The sequence below is a fragment of the Ovis aries genome, chromosome 18 (genome assembly GCF_016772045.2).
Source record: "Ovis aries strain OAR_USU_Benz2616 breed Rambouillet chromosome 18, ARS-UI_Ramb_v3.0, whole genome shotgun sequence".
Taxonomy (NCBI): Eukaryota; Metazoa; Chordata; class Mammalia; order Artiodactyla; family Bovidae; genus Ovis; species Ovis aries.
The window spans coordinates 39,459,150-39,483,869 of record NC_056071.1 but is presented as its reverse complement, the minus strand read 5'-3'; the positions used below and the strand labels follow the sequence as shown (position 1 = coordinate 39,483,869).

The window sequence follows — 24,720 nt, the reverse complement described above, 5'->3', positions numbered from 1 at the left end:
TCACTTATATATACTTTTATATATATGTATATACATGCTTCAGCCTCATTGATGAGTAAGGTCTAAAGCTTTTGTTCCTTTGTCTTCAGTAATTTGCAATAAGCCTGGTCCCCAGTGGTTGCATTAACTAACTAGGATACTGCAGATTTTTCATAAAATTCTATTAATTTGTATCCACGTAATTATTACATCCTTGTTAAGTTTAACCGTGACTTTGGATTGATTGTAAGGCTTTGCTTTCCTTTTTTCCTTCCTTCTTTTGATAATATTGAGAAGTTATGTTTAATATATTCAAGGTTTGATTTGAGGTGTGAATAACAACAGAGCATTAGTAACTTGCATAAAGCAACAGGTTCTGTTTTTGTAAAAAAATCTTAGAAACATGTTGCTGCCATAATTCATTGCAGAAATCTTTAGTTCATTAATTTTGTGCCATAAGGAGGAAGTGAAACATGGAAACATGAAAGGTGATGTTTCATGCGACCTCTGCAAAACCAGGTTTGGTAACAGTTGTCCAGATAGTTTTCCTGCACAGGGGTTTGCATTTTAAAAGGCCCCATATTTAACATCTATCTGGTAGAGTGATTTTGTTATTGTTGAGTGTAGGGAAGGGTTCATGGTTTTGGCAGCAGTGTTTTAAAACTAAACACCAGTGTTAGTTGAACGTTAATCTAATTCTTTTTTTCTGCCCTCCCAGTTTAAATTTCCAGTTTTGCCCTTCCTCAAGAATATATGGTTTTACAGCTGTGGATCTCAAGCCAAGTGGTGAAGACGAGGTACAAATTTGCTTTTAAAATGTTTGTAAATTCAGAAAAATCCTCTTAAAATATTCCTAGATATTAACAATGACCATGACAAATTTTCCTTTGCAGATGATAACAATGGATAATGCGGAAGAATATGTGGATTTGATGTTTGACTTTTGCATGCATACGGGTATTCAGAAACAGATGGAAGCCTTCAGAGGTAACTTCTAGGGTCTTTAGCTTAATCCCTCTCCTTTTACTTTGAGACACGGAAGTTAAGGTACTGCTGTGCTCAGAAATTAGACTATGCTAGTGATCTCTAGATTTGTCCTCTAGTGTTTGGTCTTCCCAACAGTTAGGTCCTATAGGGTACCCAGAACAGAGTGAAACATTTTCAAGCTGTAGCATACCCTAAGCTGCTCTTCCTCAGTAATGAGGGACCTACTTTGGCTTCTATTTTTTCATTTGTAAGTGGATGTAAGGTTGCATACATGATCAGGATGAATTAAACTATATTAGAACCTATAGTCTTAAGGTAAAGAGTGAGGCAAAATATATTGAACTGTTTATCACTTACTAGTTTTAAAAATGAGAACTTTGCTTCGGCTGGCTTGTATGACATAAAGAATTGGTTGGGAAATTATCAGAATTTGGCTACTGACCATAGTGTCTGAATAGTCTCTCTATATATACATCTGTGATACTAAGCAAAGATTTCTGTGCTTAAAACCCTAGCACAGTTTTTATTTCAAGCTACTTTAATTTTTTGCTTTTTCAAATATTTATATTTGTCTTCTGTCCATTTAGTTGAGTATTTTGATTTGAAATTGGTGATTTTGAAACTGTAACTTGGAAACTCAGTTGTGTTTTTTTTTTGCTGTGTGTAAAATGTAGATGGGTTTAATAAAGTTTTTCCAATGGAGAAATTAAGTTCCTTCAGCCATGAAGAGGTCCAAATGATTCTTTGTGGAAATCAGTCGCCATCCTGGGCAGCAGAGGATATTATTAATTATACTGAACCTAAGTTGGGTTATACACGTGACAGGTATGTGTTGGTTATTTTCTAAGATAGACATATTGTTTATCTTAGAATGGCAGGTTCTCTAAATGACTCAGTGAATTATATGCATAAAATGAGATAGCAATTAAGTCTCACCATTATCAAGATGCATATTCATGGATAAGCCTGAGTTTATATAGAAAGTCACCTGAATCTTGGTTAATGTTAAGATTCCTTTACTCACTATACCCTTAGGCTTTATTGCTTTTATATTAACCTTTATTTTTAAATATTTTAAAACTTAAAGAAAAGTTGAATAGTTAAGAATTCTTATGTATTCTTTACCCAGAATCACCAGTACTTAACATTTTGCTGTACTTTTACATTATATCTCTACACACACACACACACACACACACACATACACACACATACACACACACACACTTTTTCTGAACCATTTGAGGATACGGTGCATATACCATCTGCCTTTACTCTGCAATGTATTAATGTACATTGTGAGGTTCTCTCACATACCCATACTTGTTAGGAAATTCGTGATTCCATATTACTAGTTAATCCATGGTGTACATTCTAGCTCTGTTGATTATTCCAGTGATGTCTAATAGCACTCAGTTCACTCCTGTTCGCCGCATATCAGGACATTGTATTTAGTTGTGATTTATATAAGTTTTCAAAGTAATGTAAATGAGAAAGTATTAAACTTAAGTAACATTGTATATATAGCTTTTTTAAAGTAAACTTTTTATTGAATATAACAGAGAAGTATACAAATTGCATGTAGAACCTGAAGAATTTTCACAGAATGGACACACCTGCATAATCGGTACCCAGAATGAGAAAAAACTCCAAAAATCTCTGTCCCCATTTACTATTCCTAGTCATTAAATCACTATTTCCTTTGAGCTTTTCTGATTTGCTGGCTTTGTTGCATATTTGATTCCTATATGCCTTTGTAACACAGTCTTTGAAGGATATTTTTTAAGTAGTTTGCATCAGCTCATTTCATACTTACCCAAAAGTCTCTAGATATGTGGTTCTTTTGACATGTGGATATTCGTTTTGGGGGGTTATTGCTGGCTTATAAAGTAGTGGTAGTAGTTTTCCTTTAAATCAGATCACTATAACTCTGTTTTTCTTCTTGTAGCCCTGGCTTCCTTCGGTTCGTGCGGGTTTTATGTGGTATGTCTTCAGACGAGAGGAAAGCATTTCTGCAGTTTACCACTGGTTGTTCAACTCTGCCCCCAGGGGGACTGGCTAACTTGCATCCCAGGCTCACAGTTGTACGCAAGGTACAAACTCTAGCTACTGGACAGTGTAAACCAAATGTAGTTACCTAAGGGTTGAAAGAAATGCGTATTTGAAGTCATGGTCTTCTATTATTTTCCATTCTGTTCCTGTGTAGGTTGATGCTACTGATGCAAGCTACCCATCAGTGAACACATGTGTGCATTATCTAAAGTTGCCAGAATACTCTTCGGAGGAGATCATGAGAGAGCGTCTGCTAGCTGCTACAATGGAGAAAGGCTTTCATCTCAATTGAGCTTTGAAGTGCAATGGGAGACATCAGAGACTTAAAATTCTAGTGAAGCCTCTTGTGTTTGTTTGCAGAGAAGTATATGATCCTCCATGCTAATGACACTTGCCTTGTTTTCCACCATTAAGGCTTTAAGAACACGTGGAATAAGTTTGTTAGCTGCTAATGACAAAACAAATCCTTTAACTATCCAGCCAGCAAGTACATAGCACAGAACACTGTGTGTTGCTACAAGGGCTCATGTGACTGGAATAAGGTGGTTCTACTTGACTGTTCCAAAGAGCAGCTTCTCAGATCTTCAGTGTTCACTGGCAAATTTCTAACAGTGTATTTGTGTAAAGTTTGTCATTTCATACTTCATACACTACAGTTGCCATCACTGATCCCTGTTTTGCTGGCTTTTAAGCTACTTGGTCAGAAATCCTGCTTCCTTAAAACATAGAGAGTTAATGAGCATCTCAAGCTTTTTCTTTTCCTCTTTAATGATGCCTGCACTATCAGAGTATATCTAGTGTTCTCTCTTTTGTTTGGCATATAATCATGCACAACCTTTTTATTTCTTTGAGGTGGGAGTATATTTTTATTTCCTAAATGCCATACTATAAAGATCAAATTCTTAAGTGTGTTTGTGCAGTTCAAAAATAAAAGATATATTAAGGGGGGGAGGAAAAAAACACTGGTTTAGATGCAAGGCACACTTAAAGCAAGTTTTACTTTTGGTTGTATTTTCTTTGTATATTATAAACATTTATTTAACTTGTTGCAGTTTGAAGTAAAAAAAAAAAATTTCCAAAATGTATGCTTAACAATAATCATTAAAATGTTTGCAGCGTACAAAACTGTGTCATGTCACTGTTTCACTGCAGCCATCAGACTGAGAGCTTAAATACCTGTCATTCTGAATCACTGACATTTCATTTTTTGAAATTACTACAGGAAGAAATGTTTTTTCTATGTAAATACACTTTACTGAGGTTGGAAAACTAGCAGAAATACATAGCCACTTGCTTGTGATCCAACTCTTGCATTCTATCTTAAAGTATTCCTCAGCTAAAAATAGCCATGTTTTTGTGTCAACTTTTTAAACACCAAATTGCTACTTACCATTTGTATCTTCAGTGATATGTAAGTCTCAGATCCAAGAATAATTTTTGAATGTTGTGTTGGTGTGAAAAGAAACCACTGGGATAATGTTGTTTCCTCCTTTTTAAAAGGGGGGCTCTATTTCCATTTTCCAAATTGTTTTGATTTATCATATCTATGCATTTAGGTAAAAGTAAAGTCACTAGGCCTGATTTAGCCAGATGGTTTTTATAGAAGTAAGAAGCATTTTTGGGAATCACCCACTATTTACCTGATTAAAAGGTACCTTTCCTTTCTACATTAGAGATTTCTCCCACTGCAGTCAGTCATTTGAGTAGTGTTTCTATTCTCTGCATGAGAATATTGTGACTGTGTAATCAGAGGCAGCATTTAAATAATTCACCTTATTGTTAGCTTCACAGTTCTCTGTGAGAATAAAAGTTAATAAAGCATAATAGCAATATTTAAACATATGACCGAGGCTTTAATCCAAAAGCAGTAGTGGTGATTGTCTCAAAAAAGTCGTGGGTGCATGACTAGAACTTTACATTAGCGCTAGAATTAACATCCAGTTTCTGTGTGTAGTATTGCCATTATTCAAGTCTCTAAAACATCTGTCAGTAGCCAACTTTTATCAAGACTAAGTCTAGTAAGTACATGCGTGCTCAGTGGCCCAGTCATATCTTAACTCTGCAACCCCACGGACTGTAGCCCCCCAACCTCCCCCCGCATGCCTGCTCCTCTGTCCATGGGATTCTCCAGGCAAGAATACTGCAAATGGTTGCCATTTCCTGCTTTAGGGGATCTTCCCAACCCAGGAACTGAGCCCGTGTCTCCTGCGGCTTCTGTACTGGCAGGTGACTCTTTACCACTAGCCACCTAGGAAGCCCCTAGTCTAGCACGGGGGTCAGCAAACTCTGGCCTGCCATTTGCTTTTGTGTGGGCCATGAACTAAATATGGTTTTGAATTTTTTTAAGTAGTTGAAAAAACTCAAAAGACTAAAAATATGATGTGAAAATTTTATGAAATTCAGATTTCAGTGTCCATAAATAAATGGTTTTATTAGAACATAGCCATGTTGATTTATTTATATATTATCTATGGATCTTTTTGCATTACAATGGCAGAACTGAGTGGTTACAGCAGAGACCATATGGCCCACAAAGCCTTAAATACTTATTCAATCTGGCCCTTTGCAGAAAAGGTTTGCTGAATCCTGGTCTAGCACATTGCTACAGCAGATAAAATTGATGAGTCTTGTTATACAGAGAGTAACTCTAAAATGCCAGGAATCTAGAATGAAAAGTCCAAGGACAAGGTAAAGCTGCCCAATCTGAGACATAGCTTTTAGGAGTGTGAAAATCATTTGGCTAGTAGTCACAGTTGAACAAGAAACCTGAAATGAGATGACACAGGCTGTCACAGACGGAGAGTCACATTGTAGTTCACTTTGTATGAGTCAAGTATTATGAGACATCTACTTGGGTCTCCACATGGAGTATTTTTTCCAGTGGTATCTACCTAGTATTTTTTTGTTGTTCTCTCAAGGTACTAAAATCTGTGCCAACATGTTATTTAAATGCTATTTTGGTATGACCCAAAAATTAATTTTATGCACTCCCTCGTTACTTCTGGTGTACCAGTTTCAGCAGTTACCTGAATGTGCTACTGATTAAGTGCCTATCAACTAGGACAGTGTTTTCCAACTAATGTCTCAGAAAGACCTCCAAAGCACTTTGATCTAGACTGGGCTTTCCCCAAACCTTGGTTTCTTGATGCATACCATTCACTGTTCTGGCAGGTCAGAAGCTTTTCCTCGGCCTTCCTGAACTGAGTCCAGAACAAGATCTGCTTTGGGAATTCATTATTGACTGGTTGCCTTGGTCTTCATAGATGCAAACTTTTGAAGTATATAAGGGAACTTTTAGAAACAAAGACTTTTAACAAAATTCCTCCTACACATACACGAGAGAGTGAGAAATTAATAGTGAATGAATTAGTACCTAGAATGTCCATTTATGTCCTCCTTTGGAGGGCAGAGTGTTATAGGTAAAGTAACTCTTGGAATTCCATAGGATGGCATGATATCTTCATGTATCAAGACTATATTTCTGCTTCCTCCACTGTACTTGCCCTCCTACCCTTAATGTGCACGTGAACATGCTGTTACCTAAGGCAGTTCTGCATCTTCTACTGTTGATGAAGCAGCAAAAGCACAACTATAGAATGGTTTGGGAGGATCAGGGCATTGCTCTTCTATAGTGGCTTAGCAGTCTTCTTTGCTTTAGGACATTCCAGGAGAAGGGGTTGAAGGAATGAGAGAGGGTGGATGCATTTCAGAGTAACCTGAATTGAGAGTCTCTTGCATTCCAGTTTTAGACTTTGAACTAAATTTCATTTACCAATAAATTTACTAATAAGATAAACCCTTTACAATATGGCACACAGGATAGTCAGTTCTCTGCTCAATCGCTCAGCTGTCTGACTCTTTGCAGCTCCAAGGACTGTAGCTCACCAGGCGGCTCTGTCCATGGAATTATCCAGGCAAGAATACTGGAGCAGGTTGCCATTTCCTCCTCCAGGGGATCTTCTGACCTAGGGATTGAACCTGTGTCTTCCTGCATTGGCAGAATTCTTTACCACTGAATCACCTGGGAAGCCTTCAGGATAGCAGTAAGTGCTGTCTTAATGTTTGGCCACTCATTATAGTAACATTCTTTGTAGAGTTAATTACATGATGGCATTGTAATTGTTAAGTACCTATAAAATGTGTATCAGGTTTTTAGAAATTGGAAAGAATTTTTCATTAGGTACACACATTTGGTAAACTTTTGAGTTTTTAAAGAAAGACAGCATTCAGAAAACTTTTATTCAAAGTTTTCAAGTTAATTTTAACAGTTTATTGGCCAATGGAGAGCTCTCTCATTTTCTTCCCACCCGGTGGTGCTATTCCTGAATTTATCTCTTCGCAAAGTCAAGCAGAGACCAAAAAGTTTCCCTCAGTACTACACAAAATCTAAACAAGTGAGGGGAAAAAAAAATGCTTATGGTCAGAAAATAAAACGTCTGTTTAGAGAAAATTTTTCTTTGTACATCGTATTTTAAAACACACTTTTGTTTTCCGTTTAGGAACTGTGGAAAACACCTGTTTCAAAGTCTTTGGAAGGATAGCCCGTTTTGCAGTGTTTGGTCTTCCAGGTTCTTGGGGGCCAGCGATGTTGAGAGGCACTCCACGGTGTTCTCGTTTCCTTTGAGGCGATGTTGTCTGGCAGAGCCTCTCTGTTTTCAGCTGTCTGACATCTTATCAAGAATTAGTAGAGGGGCAAGAATTCTTGCCCTGTTCGTTTCCACAATGCAGCCATTTAATACCATCTCATCCAAAATGATGTGTACTTTATCCAAATTAAACATTATCTAGGGTTATTATTAAGGAAATTAGTTATAGAAATGTTAACATTCAGTAAATAATAACTGATGACTTGGAATTTTTCTAGTGTAAATTAGTCTAAACATGCAGTTTTTTTTAAACAGATTTCCTAAAATTAAAATTGGTGTTTATACTAGAAATTATTACCTCATGTACACAGGTACACCTAGTTGCCCCTTGGTTAGGCTCACTGGACAACAGACATAGAAATGGAGCAGCTATATACCCTTTAGCCAGAGGGAGAGGGAATGTACTAAGAGCTGGAAATAAAGCAAGTAAATTTTGGTAAGAGTGTGTGACCTGACCTCAAGAACAATGTCTTCCCAGATAGCAATAATAACAGTAAATAGCCAGACTTACTGAATACTCATTATGTTCCAGGCATTGTGTTGAGTGTTTTACATATATTATTTCAGTCTTCTCTTTGTTTCTGTGATGTATGTGCTAACATTATTCTCATTTTACATAGGAACAAAGAGGCTCAAAGCTATTGTCCATGGTCACATGGCTAGTAATTGTAACGGGAATTTACATCCAGAGTTTTGGCTCAGCTGCTCTGGTTCTCGACTTCTCAGGAGAGGCCCAAGGCTGCTGAGTATACACCCTCCCTCTCCCCTCAAACTTCCACCCCCAAAAATACCTTTTCAAAACAGCACCCTTAGCATGAGACAGGCTACAGGAAAAAACAATCACTAGGAGAAATGAATAAAGAAAAGCAAGACAATGTTGACTTAATTCCCAAGGAGATAAAAATTCCAATTTTCAAGGGAGTACTTATAAATGGAGCATTCTGAAACTCATTTGAGAATTAGGGAGCCACTTTAGCTTCCTGATGTTCCTGGTAGAAAGTCAGGACAGGGCATAGCGGAAGAAGAAAATATTGTTAGACTATGACATCTAGCTAATTAGAAAGAGCCAAATTCTTTCCCCAGGAGCCCCTTCATTTGAGTACCTAACTTTTCCTTTGTGAAACTGAACTGGAAGAGAGAATTAAACTCTGAGGGTGATGACGACAATGGCTGAATATTTCTAAAGTCTACACTTTACTGTCTTAGGTTTTCATTACCAAAGAGCAGGATCATGGTCTGTTTAAAAAAAAAAAATGATCAATTATTTCAAATAGACAAACTTCATTCAGCAGGGAGTGATTAAATGTACAAGGAGAGTTCATAATTAGTAAATCTTTGAAACATGAGTCACTAGTAATTCCAGATGTTCAAGGCTATTGTACTTGTTTGGTGAAGTACATCTACACAGAATGAGACAATCCTGTGAATGACTTTTAAGTTTCTATTAGGCTGTGTGTTAATACCTCATTAAGCTCTGTGAAAATAGTCCTTCCGCAGAATAAACTGTTTTTCAGGAGCCCATGGGAACTGTCCTTAAGTGACCCAGAAAAGACAAAAAAAAAAGCTTTGTTACACCTAATAATAATGTCTTCCAATTAGATGGATGATTGCTTTATCCATGGCCAACCTGGGACTGGAATATTAGGCCTTTGACTTAATCCTGTTTGCTGGACCCAGAAGCCAGAACTTAGAAGCCACAACAAGGCAGGAATGACAGCAAAGTATTAAAAAAAAAGGCAGAAGCACAGGTGGCTGCATGAAGAAATGCCCTATAGAATCCCCCTGTTGTATTTTTTTGGTGACAAGGTGGTGTTTTTTTAACTAGAGTTGACTTACAATGTGTTAATTACTGCTGTAGAGCAGTGATTCAGTTATACATACACACTCATACATACATATGTAACACTGATATTCCTTTTTAATGTTCTTTTCCATAATGTTTTATCATAGGACACTCAATATAGTTCTCTGCTATACAGCAGGACCTCGTTTTAAGGCCTAGTGCCTCTGAAAATGTCAGTCCATCCAGGGTGATGCTCAGATAGAAGAAGATCTCATTTTAATGTAGTCTTATTTGAATTGATGCAAACTGCTCTGAAAGACTGCTCCATCTCTGGCAAAAAGATGATCAGCAATTCAGATATCCCCTTGAACAATTAGCCCAATGTTTTGAAATTCAGATTAGAATTTACTGCTGAATCTTTTCGACCACTGACATCTTTACATTACAAGGTCAAGATCCTTCAGTAAGTTCTGAATTTCTCAACATCCTGGAAACATGAGTTGTTCAATGAGGTCATTCTGTACTGTGGGCATGTGACAGCCTGTCTATCTGACTATCTGGCTCAAACCCCTAATAATCATGCAAGTTTCTGGAACGCTACAGGGAAACCACAGACCAAATCCAATGTAAGGCAAAAGCCTGAAAGCTAATTTCCTCTTAGAATCATGTGATGCCTTTAAAATAAGAATCCAGCTGTTCGTATCTTTATTTGGTTCATAAGCAACTTGTACACACTGGCAAAGCCAAGAGTAATGGCATTTGGGCTACTAGCCAGGTGAACAGGGACCAAAAAATGCCCTATATGCCAAGGCCCATGGCAATAAACAGGCAAACACACCTCAGCCCTGACATTTGGAATAGGAGGAAAGAAAGGCATAGGCTGATGGTCTATTAATGTGATGAGCTATAATGACTATTTTAAGAGGGTCCAACTGCAGATGGTGATTGCAGTCATGAAATTAAAAGACACTTACTCCTTGGAAGGAAAGTTATGACCAACCTAGATAGCATATTGAAAAGCAGAGACATAACTTTGCCAACCAAGGTCCATCTAGTCAAGGCTATGATTTTCCAGTGGTCATGTATGGATGTGAGAGCTGGACTGTGAAGAAAGCTGAGTGCCGAAGAATTGATGCTTTGGAACTGTGGTGTTGGAGAAGACTCTTGAGAGTCCCTTGGACTGCAGGGAGATCCAACCAGTCCATTCTAAAGGAGATCAGCCCTGGGATTTCTTTTGGAGGGAATGATGCTAAAGCTGAAACTCCAGTACTTTGGCCACCTCATGCGAAGAGTCGACTCATTGGAAAAGATTGTGATGCTGGGAGGGATTGGGGGCAGGAGGAGAAGGGGACGACAGAGGATGAGATGGCTGGATGGCATCACTGACTCGATGGACGTGAGACTGAGTGAACTCCGGGAGTTGGTGATGGACAGGGAGGCCTGGTGTGCTGCGGTTGGTTCATGGGGTCGCAAAGAGTCGGACATGACTGAGCGACTGAACTGACTGAACTGAACCTTCAGGTTATACTGAACTCATCTGACTTAAAAAATCCTTGAGGAAATTTGTTTCCTCTCATGGGCACCCTAAGGTTGGAGCTGACAGGAACTAAAAATATCTTCTTAGAGAACAGATTCATAAAGCTGCATCTCTTCTCAACCCAGAAACCTAAGAGCCTTTCTGAATTCTGGGTAATGTGGATTGGAGTCAAATACTGTAGGGCCCCAGTAATATTTGTGCCACTTGAAATCATTTTTTTAATTAAAGTGATTGAAATGTTTCTGGTTTATATATTGGAATTTTGATCTCTGGATCATGAAACACTCGTATTTTAATGCCACTCTGGTGGTCTAGTTCTCCTTTAGGAAGAGAAAACTGAGGCGCATACATTCAAAGAGGACCTCAAAAGCAAGCCCACGCAAGAACCCTGCCTCAGAACTAAACTTTCTGATTTGATATTTTGCTCTCAGGTCCCTTATCTTATTTTTCTTTTTTCTTTTTTTTTTAAATAAGATCATCGCTAAGCAAAGTTCTTTAAGTAGGGTGGGGGGAAAAACATATTCTCACTTTTTTATACTTGAATTCAATTTCTCATATAATTAGATTAAGTTGCAAAGAGCTAAGTTGTTCACATTTCCCACAGAAAATCAAATACTACTGTAAAGAAGATTATCATCCTGAGGCTTCTGCATAGTTTTGGATATATTCTCCCTGTAATAGTCTTCTGTTCACTTTTATGCTTTGTATGGTCTTTTGTTAATTAGGTCACTGAAAAGGAGTGTTGTTTTTTTTTGTTAAGTAGGTTTCCCATACTCACTCCTATTCTGAGAGCAACAAAGACAACTGTGATTTTTTTTTTTTTTTTTTTTTTTAGTTTACATAGACTTATGTAAAATAACACATACATCAAAGTCAGAATTGGGGTCAATGAACCTGTCATTTCTTGTGGTCCCTCCCCACCCCTGCCACACACAACTCTCTGTTGCTTCTCATAACTTGCTTCCACTGTTCCTGAGTAAACAGAACCAGAAACATGGAACCAAAGGAGTTGGGGTAAGACAGACGGACCTGGTGAGGAGGGAGAGGAGGGATAGGAGGAATAATAGTAGGGGGTGAATATGGTATCTACAGGACTCAGAAACACATGTAAAGGAAAGAGAGAGAGTGAAGGCTAGGGAGAGCCAAACAGTCTCAAAGGCAGATCTGTTTAATCTGGAACTTTCATATCCCTTTCCCAGGTGAATGGCTTGGAACAATCCCTTGGGGACCGTTCCTAATTCTGCTAACTAACTGCTCCTAACCTGACTGGAACTCATGCTGGAGAGGCCCATGGTCCTCTTACCCCTCCATGCCTGCCCTTCCCAAAGACTGGATTAGCTGCACAAATTCCCTTGGGTCCATGGGCCAGCTTTCTTCTCTTGCAGCCCTGCCTCCAATGGACACAGGTTTAAAAGGGGGAAAAAAAAAGATGTTTAGAAATCTCTGAGGTGAACTTCAATTTTGGAAAGCAAGCTCTTATCAAGACATTCAGGTACACTCTTCAAAATGTTTCGTAGTTTCCAACTCCTCCAACCAAATAAAGCCCAGTGTTTCCCTAAAACGTCTTCTGTAATTCAGAAAACACCAAGACAACAAATGGTGACAGACATTTCATGCAAGTTTTCTTAGAGACGAAATTGCTACTGTCTACTCCCGATGATTAGGAATTTTCAAAACTGTGTCAAATTTAAGCTATCAAATGTATAGCCCTAGGATCAAAGGCCCCGAAGCCCAGGGACCAACAGCAGCCCTGTCACAGAGCAGCACCGTGGGCGCAGGGCAGGCACCACCCGAACCTCAGCCTCCTCATCTAAAAAGTGAGACTTTAACTCGATGACTATGTCGTTTTCTTCCAGCTCCAAAGTAGGCAAACCCTCTGACTCTTCAGGGAGAGGAAAGCTAGTTTACTTCTTCAGGGAGAGGAAAGCTAGTTTACTCCTTCAGAGAGAGGAGAGCTAGTTTACTCCTTTCTGATATTTTCAAACCACTCCTGATGTAATCACATGCTCCAGTTCAGTTCAGTTCAGTCGCTCAGTCATGTCCGACTCTGTGACCCCATGAATCGCAGCACACCAGGCCTCCCTGTCCATCACCAACTCCCGGAGTTCACTCAGTCTCACGTTCATTGAGTCCGTGATGCCATCCAGCCATCTCATCCTCTGTTGTCCCCTTCTCCTCCTGCCCCCAATCCCTCCCAGCATCAGAGTCTTTTCCAATGAGTTACTCTTCGCATGAGGAGGCCAAAGTACTGGAGTTTCAGCTTTAGCATCATTCCTTCCAAAGAAATCCCAGGGTTGATCTCCTTCAGAATGGACTGGTTGGATCTCCTTGCAGTCCAAGGGACTCTCAAGAGTCTTCTCTAACACCACAGTTCCAAAGCATCAATTCTTCGGCGCTCAGCCTTCTTCACAGTCCAACTCTCACATCCATACATGACCACTGGAAAAACCATAGCCTTGACTAGACAGACCTTAGTCGGCAAAGTAATGTCTCTGCTTTTGAATATGCTGTCTAGGTTGGTCATAACTTTTCTTCCAAGGAGTAAACGTCTTTTAATTTCATGGCTGCAGTCACCATCTGCAGTGATTTTGGAGCCCAAGAAAATAAAGTCTGGCACTGTTTCTACTGTTTCCCCATCTATTTCCCATGAAGTGATGGGACCGGATGCCATGATCTTCATTTTCTGAATGTTGAGCTTTAAGCCAGTTTTTTCGCTCTCCTCTTTCACTTTCCTCAAGAGGCTTTTTAGTTCCTCTTCACTCTCTGCCATAAGGGTGGTGTCATCTGCTTCACCATACCTCAAAAAAAATTCTTTTGTAATAACAATTAATTACTGTAAATTTCTGAGAGAACATTTCAGTTCCTTTAGAAGCTGCTGCTTCAGCAATGGATGACTTCCCTGGAGAATTTCTTTGGTCTTTTTGCCAATATTTCTGTAGCCCCAAGTTGAACAAGTACTTTGTGATTTCTCATTAAGTCAGGCTGGAGTTATCTCCTATTTCAAGAAGCCCTTTTCTGGTTTCTGGACCTCTAAAGGTATTTGGGATTTTAGGAAAGTAATGAAGGCACGACAGCCATGCTCCCCACTGGGGCCTGGCAGGGCCTGATGGCAAATCTTGGTAGTGTTGCTTACTGTTGACAGGGTCCCTTTGTTCCTCCAACTAGCTGAGTCACAGTGCAGACAGGATGGAGGCCTTCCCTGCTCCCCACCCTCAGCTACAGTAAAGGCGGTGTGTTCCGCATCACCCATATGAGCTTTAAGCTTCTGGAACTAATTGCTCAGGCTTTTGGGCTTTAAGCACTTGTGAAATAAAAATATAAGTGTTCTAAAGATTTTTTTTTTAAAGATATTTTTGAATGAAGAAGACATTTCTGGATTCTAGACCTAGCCTGTATTTATGGGCACAAGAATATAAATAGGGATCCCAGCCTATTCCTGACTTTTCTTCTCATGCATGTGTGTGGAATACCCTTCTTACCATCCCAGCCTCTCCATCATTCCTGCCGTCAGTCCTGGGTTACGAATGGGAGAGAGGCCTGCAGAGGCCCTGGCGGCAGGCACTGGGATGTCCAGGTATCCACTAAACTCTTGGGATCCAGATAGTTCAAGGGTGGTCAAGGGGTGGATGCGGAAGCCTGCAGGCTCTGGGTGAGCACCCTTATCCCACAGAGAGGGATGCTCCTGAAGGAGAGCTAGAGGGGCTCCTCTAAAGCACGGGGCCCAGGAAGGGGACCCTGGTTGTCCAGGTCTAAAGGCAGCACTACTGCATTCCACTCCAGCCCAAATAAATGAAGTTTTTAAGCCTCTTCAAAGGCACCAAATACCAAAAGGGGTGTCAAGGTTTCTGGTGCCTTACACACAGCAGGTGTGCACCGAGCTGGGGAGGACCTGGGCTTTTCCCACACGGTGCTGTTCATTGGTGCCACCCTCTGACAATTTAGCAGAAGGGGGCTTGAACTGCTCCTTTGAATTATGAATTGTCTGGAGAGAGCAGCAAACCTGGGGCTCTGGAGCTGAACACATTTTGAGAGGCTCGTCAGTTGGTTCCTAAGAACCATCTTGATTTGTGGAATTTGAAGTCTTTAATCAATCTACCAAATATCAGGTAGGGCCAGCTTTCCTGAGAGAAGCCCTCAGGCACTAAACGGCCCCACAGGCGGGGTGGAATGTGAAGAGGGTGCGGGAGCGGCTGCAGTGCAACACGAATGATTTAGGTCACTGTTGTGCCTGGTCCCTGGGGTGCAGGCTGCCCTACTCGACACTACTCTGCACCAGAGAGTTCCCACTCAGTACAACGGTTTTCAACAAGCCAGAATCTCTGTCCTGATTTCTGGAGCTTAGGTCGTTTCTTTTTAACATTCCATCTGCCTTGTTCTATGACGTTAGTCTTACCAGAAGTAGAACAAGCCCGTACTAGGAAGATATGTAAATGGTACTTTGAATTTCCCAGTGTCTAACCCTGCAGGCTCTGGAAAACCGCCCCCTCCTTTAAAAGCTATAGGGTGGTAATGTCTCTGGAGAAAGACTGTGAGTAAAGAGCTTCTTGGGAATTCTGTGAGGTTAAATCATGTCTGTTCCCATATGGATTGACACAGAGGGCTTTCCTAATCTAAGCAAACACAAAGGTCATGACCTGTTCCGGGTAGCTGGCTCCAGGTTGCAACTGAGTCAGCTGCTGGTTCAACGTTTCAAGGCCTAAGGAAGCTACTTTCCGGGCACAATGTTGGTTGCTCTGGCAGGTTCCCAGGTACAAGCTACCAGAGCGCTGATGCAGGGTGTCTATGGGTGGCACCTCTAAAGGGCTCCCTTGTCTTCCTGTTAAAAACTGGTGTGGAGAAGTCTTCCCTAGATATCTTTGATGTGACAGTTTAAACAGAACTATTTATGAGGTAGAATAGAGTTGTGGATTTGTACTGTGACTTTTTTTCAGATGGCTGAGGGTAGAAACCCTTTAAGAAGGTCAGTAGAAGACCGGTGCCCCTGCCCTGCCAGCTGCTGTGCTATTAGACCACAGGAGGGCCACGTGAACGTCACCTCAAGTACAGACAGACACTTCCGGATCTGCAGACTTAGCTCCCTTCTCTAAGTGATGAAAAATTCCTAATCTGTCAAGTGGATGTGCCTAAGTAACTGCTGAGGGACAGTAAATAGGATAAGTAGGTCAGAGCGGAAGAGAAGGCAAAAATGAAGCTAACTAAAATGATGGGAAGAGACAGAAATCATGTGCTTTCGTGTGGAAATGAAATTCAAACAAGAATGCTGGAGCTCTATTACACTGACCCATGCTATACACTAGACGGATACAAAGACAAACCCATCTCTACTTCTAATAAACACCTAGTCAGTCTATAAAACACATCAGCACGATGAATCCAAATATAACACATGCCCTACTGCATCTGACTCACTTGAATTCTGAATATCTAGACCTGAGACTCTCCCATCCTGCTCGAGGTGTAAGGCAACTCAGCTCAGTTATCTAGAGTCACGGCAACATCAAACACTAAAGCTGAGAGGGTATTAAAGCTCTTCCAGTTTAATTCCATCATTCTGAGATGAGGAGTTTATGTGTTTTGTCTGATACACACACCCAACTGGTGGCAGGACTGAAAGCAGAACCTGGGTGTATTTCTGGCAAAATATCTATTAAACGCTTTTGCTAACTTACTGTGGGTGCATGCTAAGTGGCTTTAGTCATGTCTGACTCTGTGATGCTATGGACTGTAGCCCCCTAGGCTCCTCTGTCTATGGGATTCTCCAGGCAAGAATACTGGAGTGTACTGCCATGCCCTCCTCCAGGGGATCTTCCCAACCCAGGGATCAAACCTGTGTCTCTCAAGACTCCTGCATTGCCAGGTGGCTTCTTTGCCACCAGTGCCATTACTTCTTAAATCAAAAGGCATTTTTATTATTCCCCTATATAAGGAGGAAGAGATTTATCTTGAATTCCTTTAAAAGATTTAGTTAAAATGGAATATTACATGCTGAATAAAAATACACCCAAATATGCAGCCTGGTCTTGGGTCTCCTAGGCCAAAAGGACCATAGATTTAGGTCACTCACCACTAGAGGGCGCTCAGATTTCCCTGGTTAACTTGCAGAGGCTTCCAAACACAGCCTGCAAATGAACTTTATCAACATGCCAATTTCTATCAAGAGTAAAAGGTAAATGGCCATTTCCCCAAAATATACTGGCATACTGGTGCTGGACATAGGTTTCTAATGTGTGTGTGTGTATACACACACACAAATATAGGTATGTATATATGTGTGTGTGTATATGTATATATCGAAGAAGGCGATATACTCCAGTACTCTTGTCTGGAAAATCCCATGGATGGAGGAGCCTGGTGGGCTGCAGTCCATGGGGTCGCAAAGAGTCGGACATGACTGAGTGACTTCACTTTCACTTTTCACTTTCATGCATTGGAGAAGGAAATGGCAACCCACTCCAGTGTTCTTGCCTGGAGAATCCCAGGGACGGGGGAGCCTGGTGGGTTGCCATCTATGGGGTCACACAGAGTCGGACACGACTGAAGCGACTTAGCAGCAGCAGCATATGTATATATGGGATTCCCTGGTGGCTCAGAAGATAAAGAATCTACCTGCAATGGGGGAGACCTGAGTTCAATACCTGGGTGAGGAAGATCCCCTGGAAGATGGTACGGCAACACACTCCAGTATTCTTTCCTGGAAAATCCCCATGGACAGAGGAGCCTGGCGGGCTACAGTCTATGGGGTTGCAAAGAGTTGTACACAATTGAGCAACTAAGCATAGCACATATGTATATATACATACATAACTGCTATAATTAATATATATTTATTATAATTAATGTTACTATTTTAGATTCAAGCATAATGTTTTCTCAAAGAACTATTCTATTTATTGCTTTTAAGTGGTAAGTGGATTTCTTAAGTAAAAATTAAAAGACAGCTTGCCTCCAGAGCACTCACACAAAGGTTGGTGGGCTCCTGCCAAAATCAGCAGTATTCTAAGCAAATCATGCTGTTCTTGGGCCCCTTGGATACTTTGATTTAAAAGGGAGAAGAGAAGAAAAGGAGAATTTCCTCTGCTATAAAAGGAAATGAACACAAGCCAGGCAATTTCTTTAACCTTCCAGTTTATCATCCCTGGAAGCCTTCTTGATCATGTGGGGAATTTCTGGAGATTTATACCTGGAGCCATGAAAATCCATTCTCTGTAGGCAGACCAAGCCCTTTCTGGCCGTTTTATCTGAATTCTGAAAAAGTCTATTTGATATATGTAAGTTAAATTAATATATAACAGTGATCATTAAATACCATCACAGCATTGCCCTGTATGAAAAATACAAGAACTGTCGTGCAAAAGGGTAGAGAGTTTCTGCAAATCACCCGTACCTCTATGTCTTGTCAGAGATATTGACGGTGAGTCTTCTGGATACTGGATTCCAAGCCTTTGGCACTTACCTGATCGGGACTAGCCTGTCCTTTGCCAACTAGTGTGGAAAACTTGGCTCACAGCACTGAAAAAGGATACATCTAGTTCACTCTGGAAAAGAGAAAAGAGTCCAAGGATGAGAAGGAGACACCGGGCCATGATGCAGAGACACTGTCACTTAGCAGAGACAATGCCTGCCCTGGCCGCCGGCCTGCAAGCAGCGGGGACAGGCTGCTCTATAAGCGGGAGCTGGAGCCCGTGGAGGCCGAGTTTGGGATGGTGATTCAAAAAAAAAAAAAAGAAATAGGCTGCCGCTTGGAGAACATTTATAGGCCAGAACAATTCACTTTTAGAGTGTAGAGGGAATACACTAATTCAACCTTTATAGAACATAGGTAATTTGATATGTATATCAAAAAATGTAATAATGTACACACAGTGTGAATCCATCAGTCTTACTTCTAGAAGTTTATCCTAAGGAAACAATTAGATAATGGCACAGTGATGTGTGCTAGGATATTCAGGGTAATGTTATTTATAGTAGAAAATTACTGAAAACAAGCTAGGTATCTATCAAAGGAAGGACTAGTTCATAAACGATGGCAAATCCAAAAATGATGACACGGATACATAAGTCCTGCCTCTTTTGAAGCTAACTGGGCTGGCTCTGTATTGAAACATGATGCTAAGATGCTTCTTTCAACCCAGACAGCATGAGACTGATCTCCAAGTTTAAGATCTGGAAACTCCGAAGATTAAAAATAGACCAAGAAAGAAAGTTTAAAACTTACAAACCTAAAAATAAATCTTAGATGACAAGGCATTCTCCAGGAGTGGCGTGGATTTTCTTTTATTTCCCATGGTACTCTTCTCTCTCCTCCTTCTCTTCTTTTTGCTACTGTCATCCTAAACCAGGTCATCCCTTAGTACTATCCAAGTCCTGTATAATCACCTGGTTTAAATTAAATTCTAACCTTCACTTCTGTGGTTTATGTGGTCACCGACTCTCTCCCAAAAATAACAGCTATCATTCAGCAACCTGCTATTTATTCTCAGTTACTGAATATCATAATTTTACAAACCTTAGCAATGATAGTGCTTGGACCGACTCTTCATTCTCCCAGATTTAAAACATTGCTATTTGGGGAAATTATATTCTACTTGATAGGTGTTCTCTTAAAGTGGCTAACCATGGCCAGCTGTGAATCACAGACCTTGACTTGCAACCAGTCTGTCTTAACAGAGTGGTCGTCAAAAGATAAGCGTCTCTTTCAGCTCTAGAGGGCACCAATGCCTTCCTAGCTGGATGTACTACAGTGTCACATGCCACTCAGCCACTTCCCAGCTCCAGTGGTTGAATTAGGAAATGGCTGACAGCAAGCCTCATGCATTAAGACTGCTCTCAAACTGAAGCAGGCATCAGAATCACCTGGAAGGCTTGTTAAAACACCATTTGCAGCACCTCAACCCAGACTGATTCAACAGTCTGGGGTAGGCCAAGAGTTTATCTTTCTAACAAATTCCCACGTAATACTTATGTTACTGGTCTAGGAACCATACTTTTCAAACTGAGAACAAACCTCATGAAGGCAATGAAAACTGGCTAGTTGATTGTCCCACAAAGAAAGGGTTTGCCAAACTTTACTTCTGGCACTAGGCGTTAGGCTGAAGATACAACTTTCAATATGAGTTTTGCCCTATAGTGCACTCAAGATTACTAATTATGGAGCAGATTCCACTCACTGCCTCAAGAGGAAGCAGCCTGGAAACAGTTCCTTCCTAATCTCTTTATTTAAGAGCAAAATGAAATAAATAAAACAATTTTGAAAAATTAGCCTGTGTCACTACTGCTTCTTAAAAATGTCTAACCAAGTCTCAGGAAAGCCTATGGTAGCAGAGTAAAACATCTTCACTGATTCTTTTTTAAAAGACTGTTGGCTTTCAAACTAACCACAAAGCTAAAGTCATCAAGATATAGTGGTGCTGGCAGAAGGATACACATACAGATCTGTATACAGAAACATACAGAAGACCAGAACGGAAAATCCAGAAATAAAGCCTTACATTTATGGTCAATCGATTTTTCTGACAATGTGCCAAGACAATTAAATGGGGGTGGGGTGAGGAGAATAGTCTTCTCAACAAATGGCACATGGACACCTGGATATAACATGAAGTTAGACCCCCTACTTCAAACCATGTACAAAAATTCCTCAAAATGGCTCGAAGACCTAAAAGCAGGAGCTAAAACTATTATACGAATGAAACAAATATAACATTGACATCAATAAGGTTTGAGTTGGGGAAAAAAGAAAAGAACACATAAAGAGTAAATCTTTATGACTTTAGGTTAGGCAAAAGCCTTTTTAGACATGACACCAAAACATAAGCAGCAGAATAATTCAACTTCTTCAAAATTAAGAGCTGTTGTGGTTCAAAAGACAGCATCAAGAAAGTAAAAAGAAAACCACTGAATGGAGACAGCATTTTCAAGTCATGTCTGATAAGAGATTTATACTCAGACTACATCAAGAACTTTCACAACTCAACAACAAAAAAGACAAATAATGCAATTGAAAAATGGGCAAAGGGCGTGAACAAACATTTCTCCAAAGAAGATATACAGAGGGCCAATAAACACACAGAACGATGCTCGACACTGTTATCCATCCGTGAAAAGCAAATAAAACTCACAACTTATTTATAACATTTCATACCCACTGGGATGGCTATAATCAAAACCACAGATAATAACAAGGTTGGTGAGGATGTGGAGAATTAGAACTCTCATATACTGCTGGTGAGAATTTAAATCATGGAGCTATTTTTGAAAACAGTTTGGCAGTTCATCAAAATGATAAACATGGTGTTACCATATCACACCCCCCCCCCAATTCTACTCCTAGGTAGATATTCAAGAGAACTAAAAACATGATTCCACACAAGAATGTATATATAAGCGTTCATAGTGGTATTACTCATAATAGACAAAAAGCATAAACAACCCAAATGTCCATCAACTGAAGAATGAATTAATGAAATATCCATAGAATAGAATATTATAAGGAAAGGTGTACTGACAGACATTACAATGTGATCAATGTCTTAAAAACATTATGCTAAAGTAAAAAATTCAGTCATAAAAGATCACATATTATTGAACTTCATATAATTCTATTTAGATAAAATGTCTAGAATAGGCAAACCTAAAGCGACAGAAAGTAGATTAGAGGTTATCTGGGGCTTGGAGCAAGTGGAGTAGGTAAGTGGGAGAGAAATCCTAATGGGTATGGTGTTTCTCTTTGGCAAAATATTTTTAAACTTTGTGGTAATGGTTTCACAACTCTGGGTACATACTAAAAACTATACACTTTGAAGGGGAATTGTATATCATTAAGTTACATTTCAGTACAACTGTTAAAATAAAGGACTGTTGGAAAGGAACTCATGTATTCCTTAAGGGGAGTTGGTTCTCATCCTCACAGCAAGGCTTTGCATGGAAATCAATCTTAAACTAAAAGGGTCTTGGTGTCCTAGGAAGGGAAGCAGAAGAAAGAAGAAGGGATCGATTTATACAGCAGAATATCGTAACTGAGAGAAAGACACAAGAAGTTCTTAGTCTTATAGAACTGGCTCTGTACAGAGATCTAGACATAACATAGTTTCTTACACTTTGGATGAGCCAGAAGGAAAGGTCAAGAAAATCTGGCATCGTTTGATTTTTTAACTTTTACACATTAAAGCTCTATATTAACACATTTTTTCTTTTTAGACCTATTTCTTGGAAATTGGGCAAAGGACAAAAACCATTTTTAAGTCATTAAACTTACCACTCGGCTGAAGTAGTCATCTAAAACTTCCACAAAGTTATGGATGAATTCATAAATTGCCATCTCATTCTGAAATAAAAAAGGAATGGTGTAAATAATTTCAGTGTGACGTATAGGGAAAACAGAAATGGAGCCGCCCTGTCAGCAGGCAGGTTTTAGAGCATTTGGCTTGGTAAACAGATAATGTGAGCAAAGTAGCTTCCTATCAACAAATATTCAGAATAATTCTAGGACTTATTTGTTTAAAGGAAGCTTATCAACAGGGGAAATGTAGAAAACCTTAACCTCTAAGATTTTTTGAAAAGCCCGTGATGAATCTAGCTGCATTGAAACTAGACTGAATCTAGTGATTAGAATTTTGAGGTTTACTCCCTGACTTCAAGACCAATGAATGGCTAAAGCCAGTTGTTCTTTTCCTTCAGGGTCTTCACGTTGTCATTTTTCTATCTGTAGAAGATGGGGAAACTGTTTCAAAGTTTGGTGCGTGGGTGAAAAACAATCAATTGAGATTTCAAAGTATTTTAGACCTTAAACACCCTTTTCAGGGATTCCATGGCCAAAGGGGCTGTTGATCTGGGACTGACATTTCTGAAACGGCGAATTACACCTGATGAGACGTAATCCCAGCACATCCACATTCAGCTTGCTCTGGCTTCTGTCATGTCAGCCGAGGTTGAACACCACCATTGTCTGGCCTCTACCCTTGGCTTGGTGGCCCCCGTCTGCCGCACAGAACGAGGGCAGGAAACTGGCACTGCTTAGGGTCCAGGAAGGCATTCTGTAGTCTCATGCTTCTTCACAAGCTGCTCATCTAATCCAAGAAAAATCCTAGTTTATCTCTTCCACATAGCTTTCCCCAAAACCCAACACCCTTAAAACAAAAAACAAACAAACAAAACAATATCCTTCCAGAGTCAAGATAATGCTCGTGGAGATAAGTGGGGAAGAAAATGTTAATTTAAAGAAGAATAAAAAGCAGACTGTTATTCCTAATTTTCTTATATTTTCCATAAGCTCTTTTATTATCTTACCTCTGTGTCATTAACTCCAACCACAATGAAGAGAGCTGCGTACTGCCGGTATATCAGCTTAAAGTCCTTATATTCAATGAAAGAGCACTAGACAAAACACAATCAGATATTAATTCCTAAGGTTGACGGGGATTTCTTCAAAATGGCATGCATAATTCTACATTCTGATCTGAGGATCTGTCAACACATTCCTAGAAATATACAACACTAAGATGTTACACGGGGCTTCCCAGGTGGCACCAGTGGTAAAGAACCTGCCCGCTAGTGCAGGAGACGTAAGTGACAGGAGTTAGGTCCCTGGGTTGGAAATATCCCCTGGAGGAGGCATGGCAACCCATTCTAGAAATCTTGTCTGGATAAAATCCATGGACAGAGAAGCCAGCAGGCTATAGTCCATGGGTTCGCAAAGAGTCAGAACATGGCTGAGCGACTATGCACAGCACAGCACAGGCTCATTTTAAAAATTATTTAAAGATGGTTTTTATGTGACAGATACTAGACAAAAATTGTCCATTGTAAATGGTGCTTTATAAGAATTAATTGGAGAAGCAAATGGCAACCCGCTCCAGTACTCTTGCCTGGAGAATCCCATGGAGGGAGAAGCCTCGTAGGCTACAGTCCATGGGGTCACAAAGAGTCGGACACGACTGAGCGACTGCACTCACTCACTCACTCACTCATAAGAATTAATAAATAACTTACCACTATTGACTAGTGGAGAAAACAACTCACTTCCCATTCATCTCTCCCCTAATGTCATTATATAAAGAGGGAGAGGAAGATGCTGGATGGATAGGAATTCAACCAGCAGGATGAAGGTACAGTGTTGCCCTTCCTTTAGATTTTTGGGTTTGCTTGACCAAACATGATTAAGAACTGTATCACTTTTTGCACTGGGATATGTTGCTCTATGACATTCAGATATACCTGGGAATGAAGCTTCAAGGTTTATTTTTGACCGCACTGTGTGGCATGCTGGATCTTAGTTCCCTGCCCACGGACCAAAACCATGGGCATGACAGTGAAAGGGAAGAGTACTAACCACTGCTGCTGCTGCTGCTGCTAAGTCGCTTCAGTCGTGTCCGACTCTGTGCGACCCCATAGACGGCAGCCCACCAGGCTCCACCGTCCCTGGGATTCTCCAGGCAAGAACACTGCAGTGGGTTGCCATTTCCTTCTTCAATGCGTGAAAGTGAAAAGTGAAAGTGAAGTCCTCAGTCATGTCTGACTGAGCGACACCATGGACTGCAGCCTACCAGGCTCCTCCGTCCATGGGATTTTCCAGGCAAGAGTATTGGAGTGGGGTGCCATTGCCTTCTCCGCCTAACCACTGCACCGCCAGGGAATTCCTGAAGCTGCAAGCTTCAATTATGGCATTTTTTTTCATGGGAAGCCATTCGACAATCTATATAATGAAAGGGTTTGAAGCTTTTATTTGCAATTAGGATAAA

The 24,720-nt window shown here is 40.3% G+C and overlaps 2 protein-coding genes across 20 annotated transcripts in view; one reads left to right on the top strand and one right to left on the bottom strand.

Moving 5' to 3' along the window:
- The window catches only part of HECTD1 (HECT domain E3 ubiquitin protein ligase 1), a 73,899-nt gene extending 69,756 nt beyond the window's left edge, over positions 1 to 4,143 (top strand). For all 18 annotated transcript variants that reach the window (XM_060401749.1, XM_060401746.1, XM_060401747.1 and 15 more), the window contains 5 exons: positions 698 to 776; positions 873 to 966; positions 1,641 to 1,791; positions 2,915 to 3,059; positions 3,173 to 4,143. In XM_060401749.1, the coding sequence (XP_060257732.1) occupies positions 698 to 776; positions 873 to 966; positions 1,641 to 1,791; positions 2,915 to 3,059; positions 3,173 to 3,310 (607 nt within the window). In that variant the 3' untranslated portion in view covers positions 3,311 to 4,143. The remainder of the gene's footprint in view (positions 1 to 697; positions 777 to 872; positions 967 to 1,640; positions 1,792 to 2,914; positions 3,060 to 3,172) is intronic.
- AP4S1 (adaptor related protein complex 4 subunit sigma 1) overlaps positions 2,491 to 24,720 on the bottom strand; it is a 49,742-nt gene continuing 27,512 nt past the window's right edge. For both annotated transcript variants that reach the window (XM_004017877.6, XM_042235298.2), the window contains exons 3-6: positions 23,270 to 23,356; positions 22,239 to 22,307; positions 18,508 to 18,519; positions 2,491 to 7,802 (exon numbers count right to left, since the gene is read on the bottom strand). In XM_004017877.6, coding sequence (XP_004017926.1) covers positions 7,674 to 7,802; positions 18,508 to 18,519; positions 22,239 to 22,307; positions 23,270 to 23,356 — 297 coding nt within the window. In that variant the 3' untranslated portion in view covers positions 2,491 to 7,673. The remainder of the gene's footprint in view (positions 7,803 to 18,507; positions 18,520 to 22,238; positions 22,308 to 23,269; positions 23,357 to 24,720) is intronic.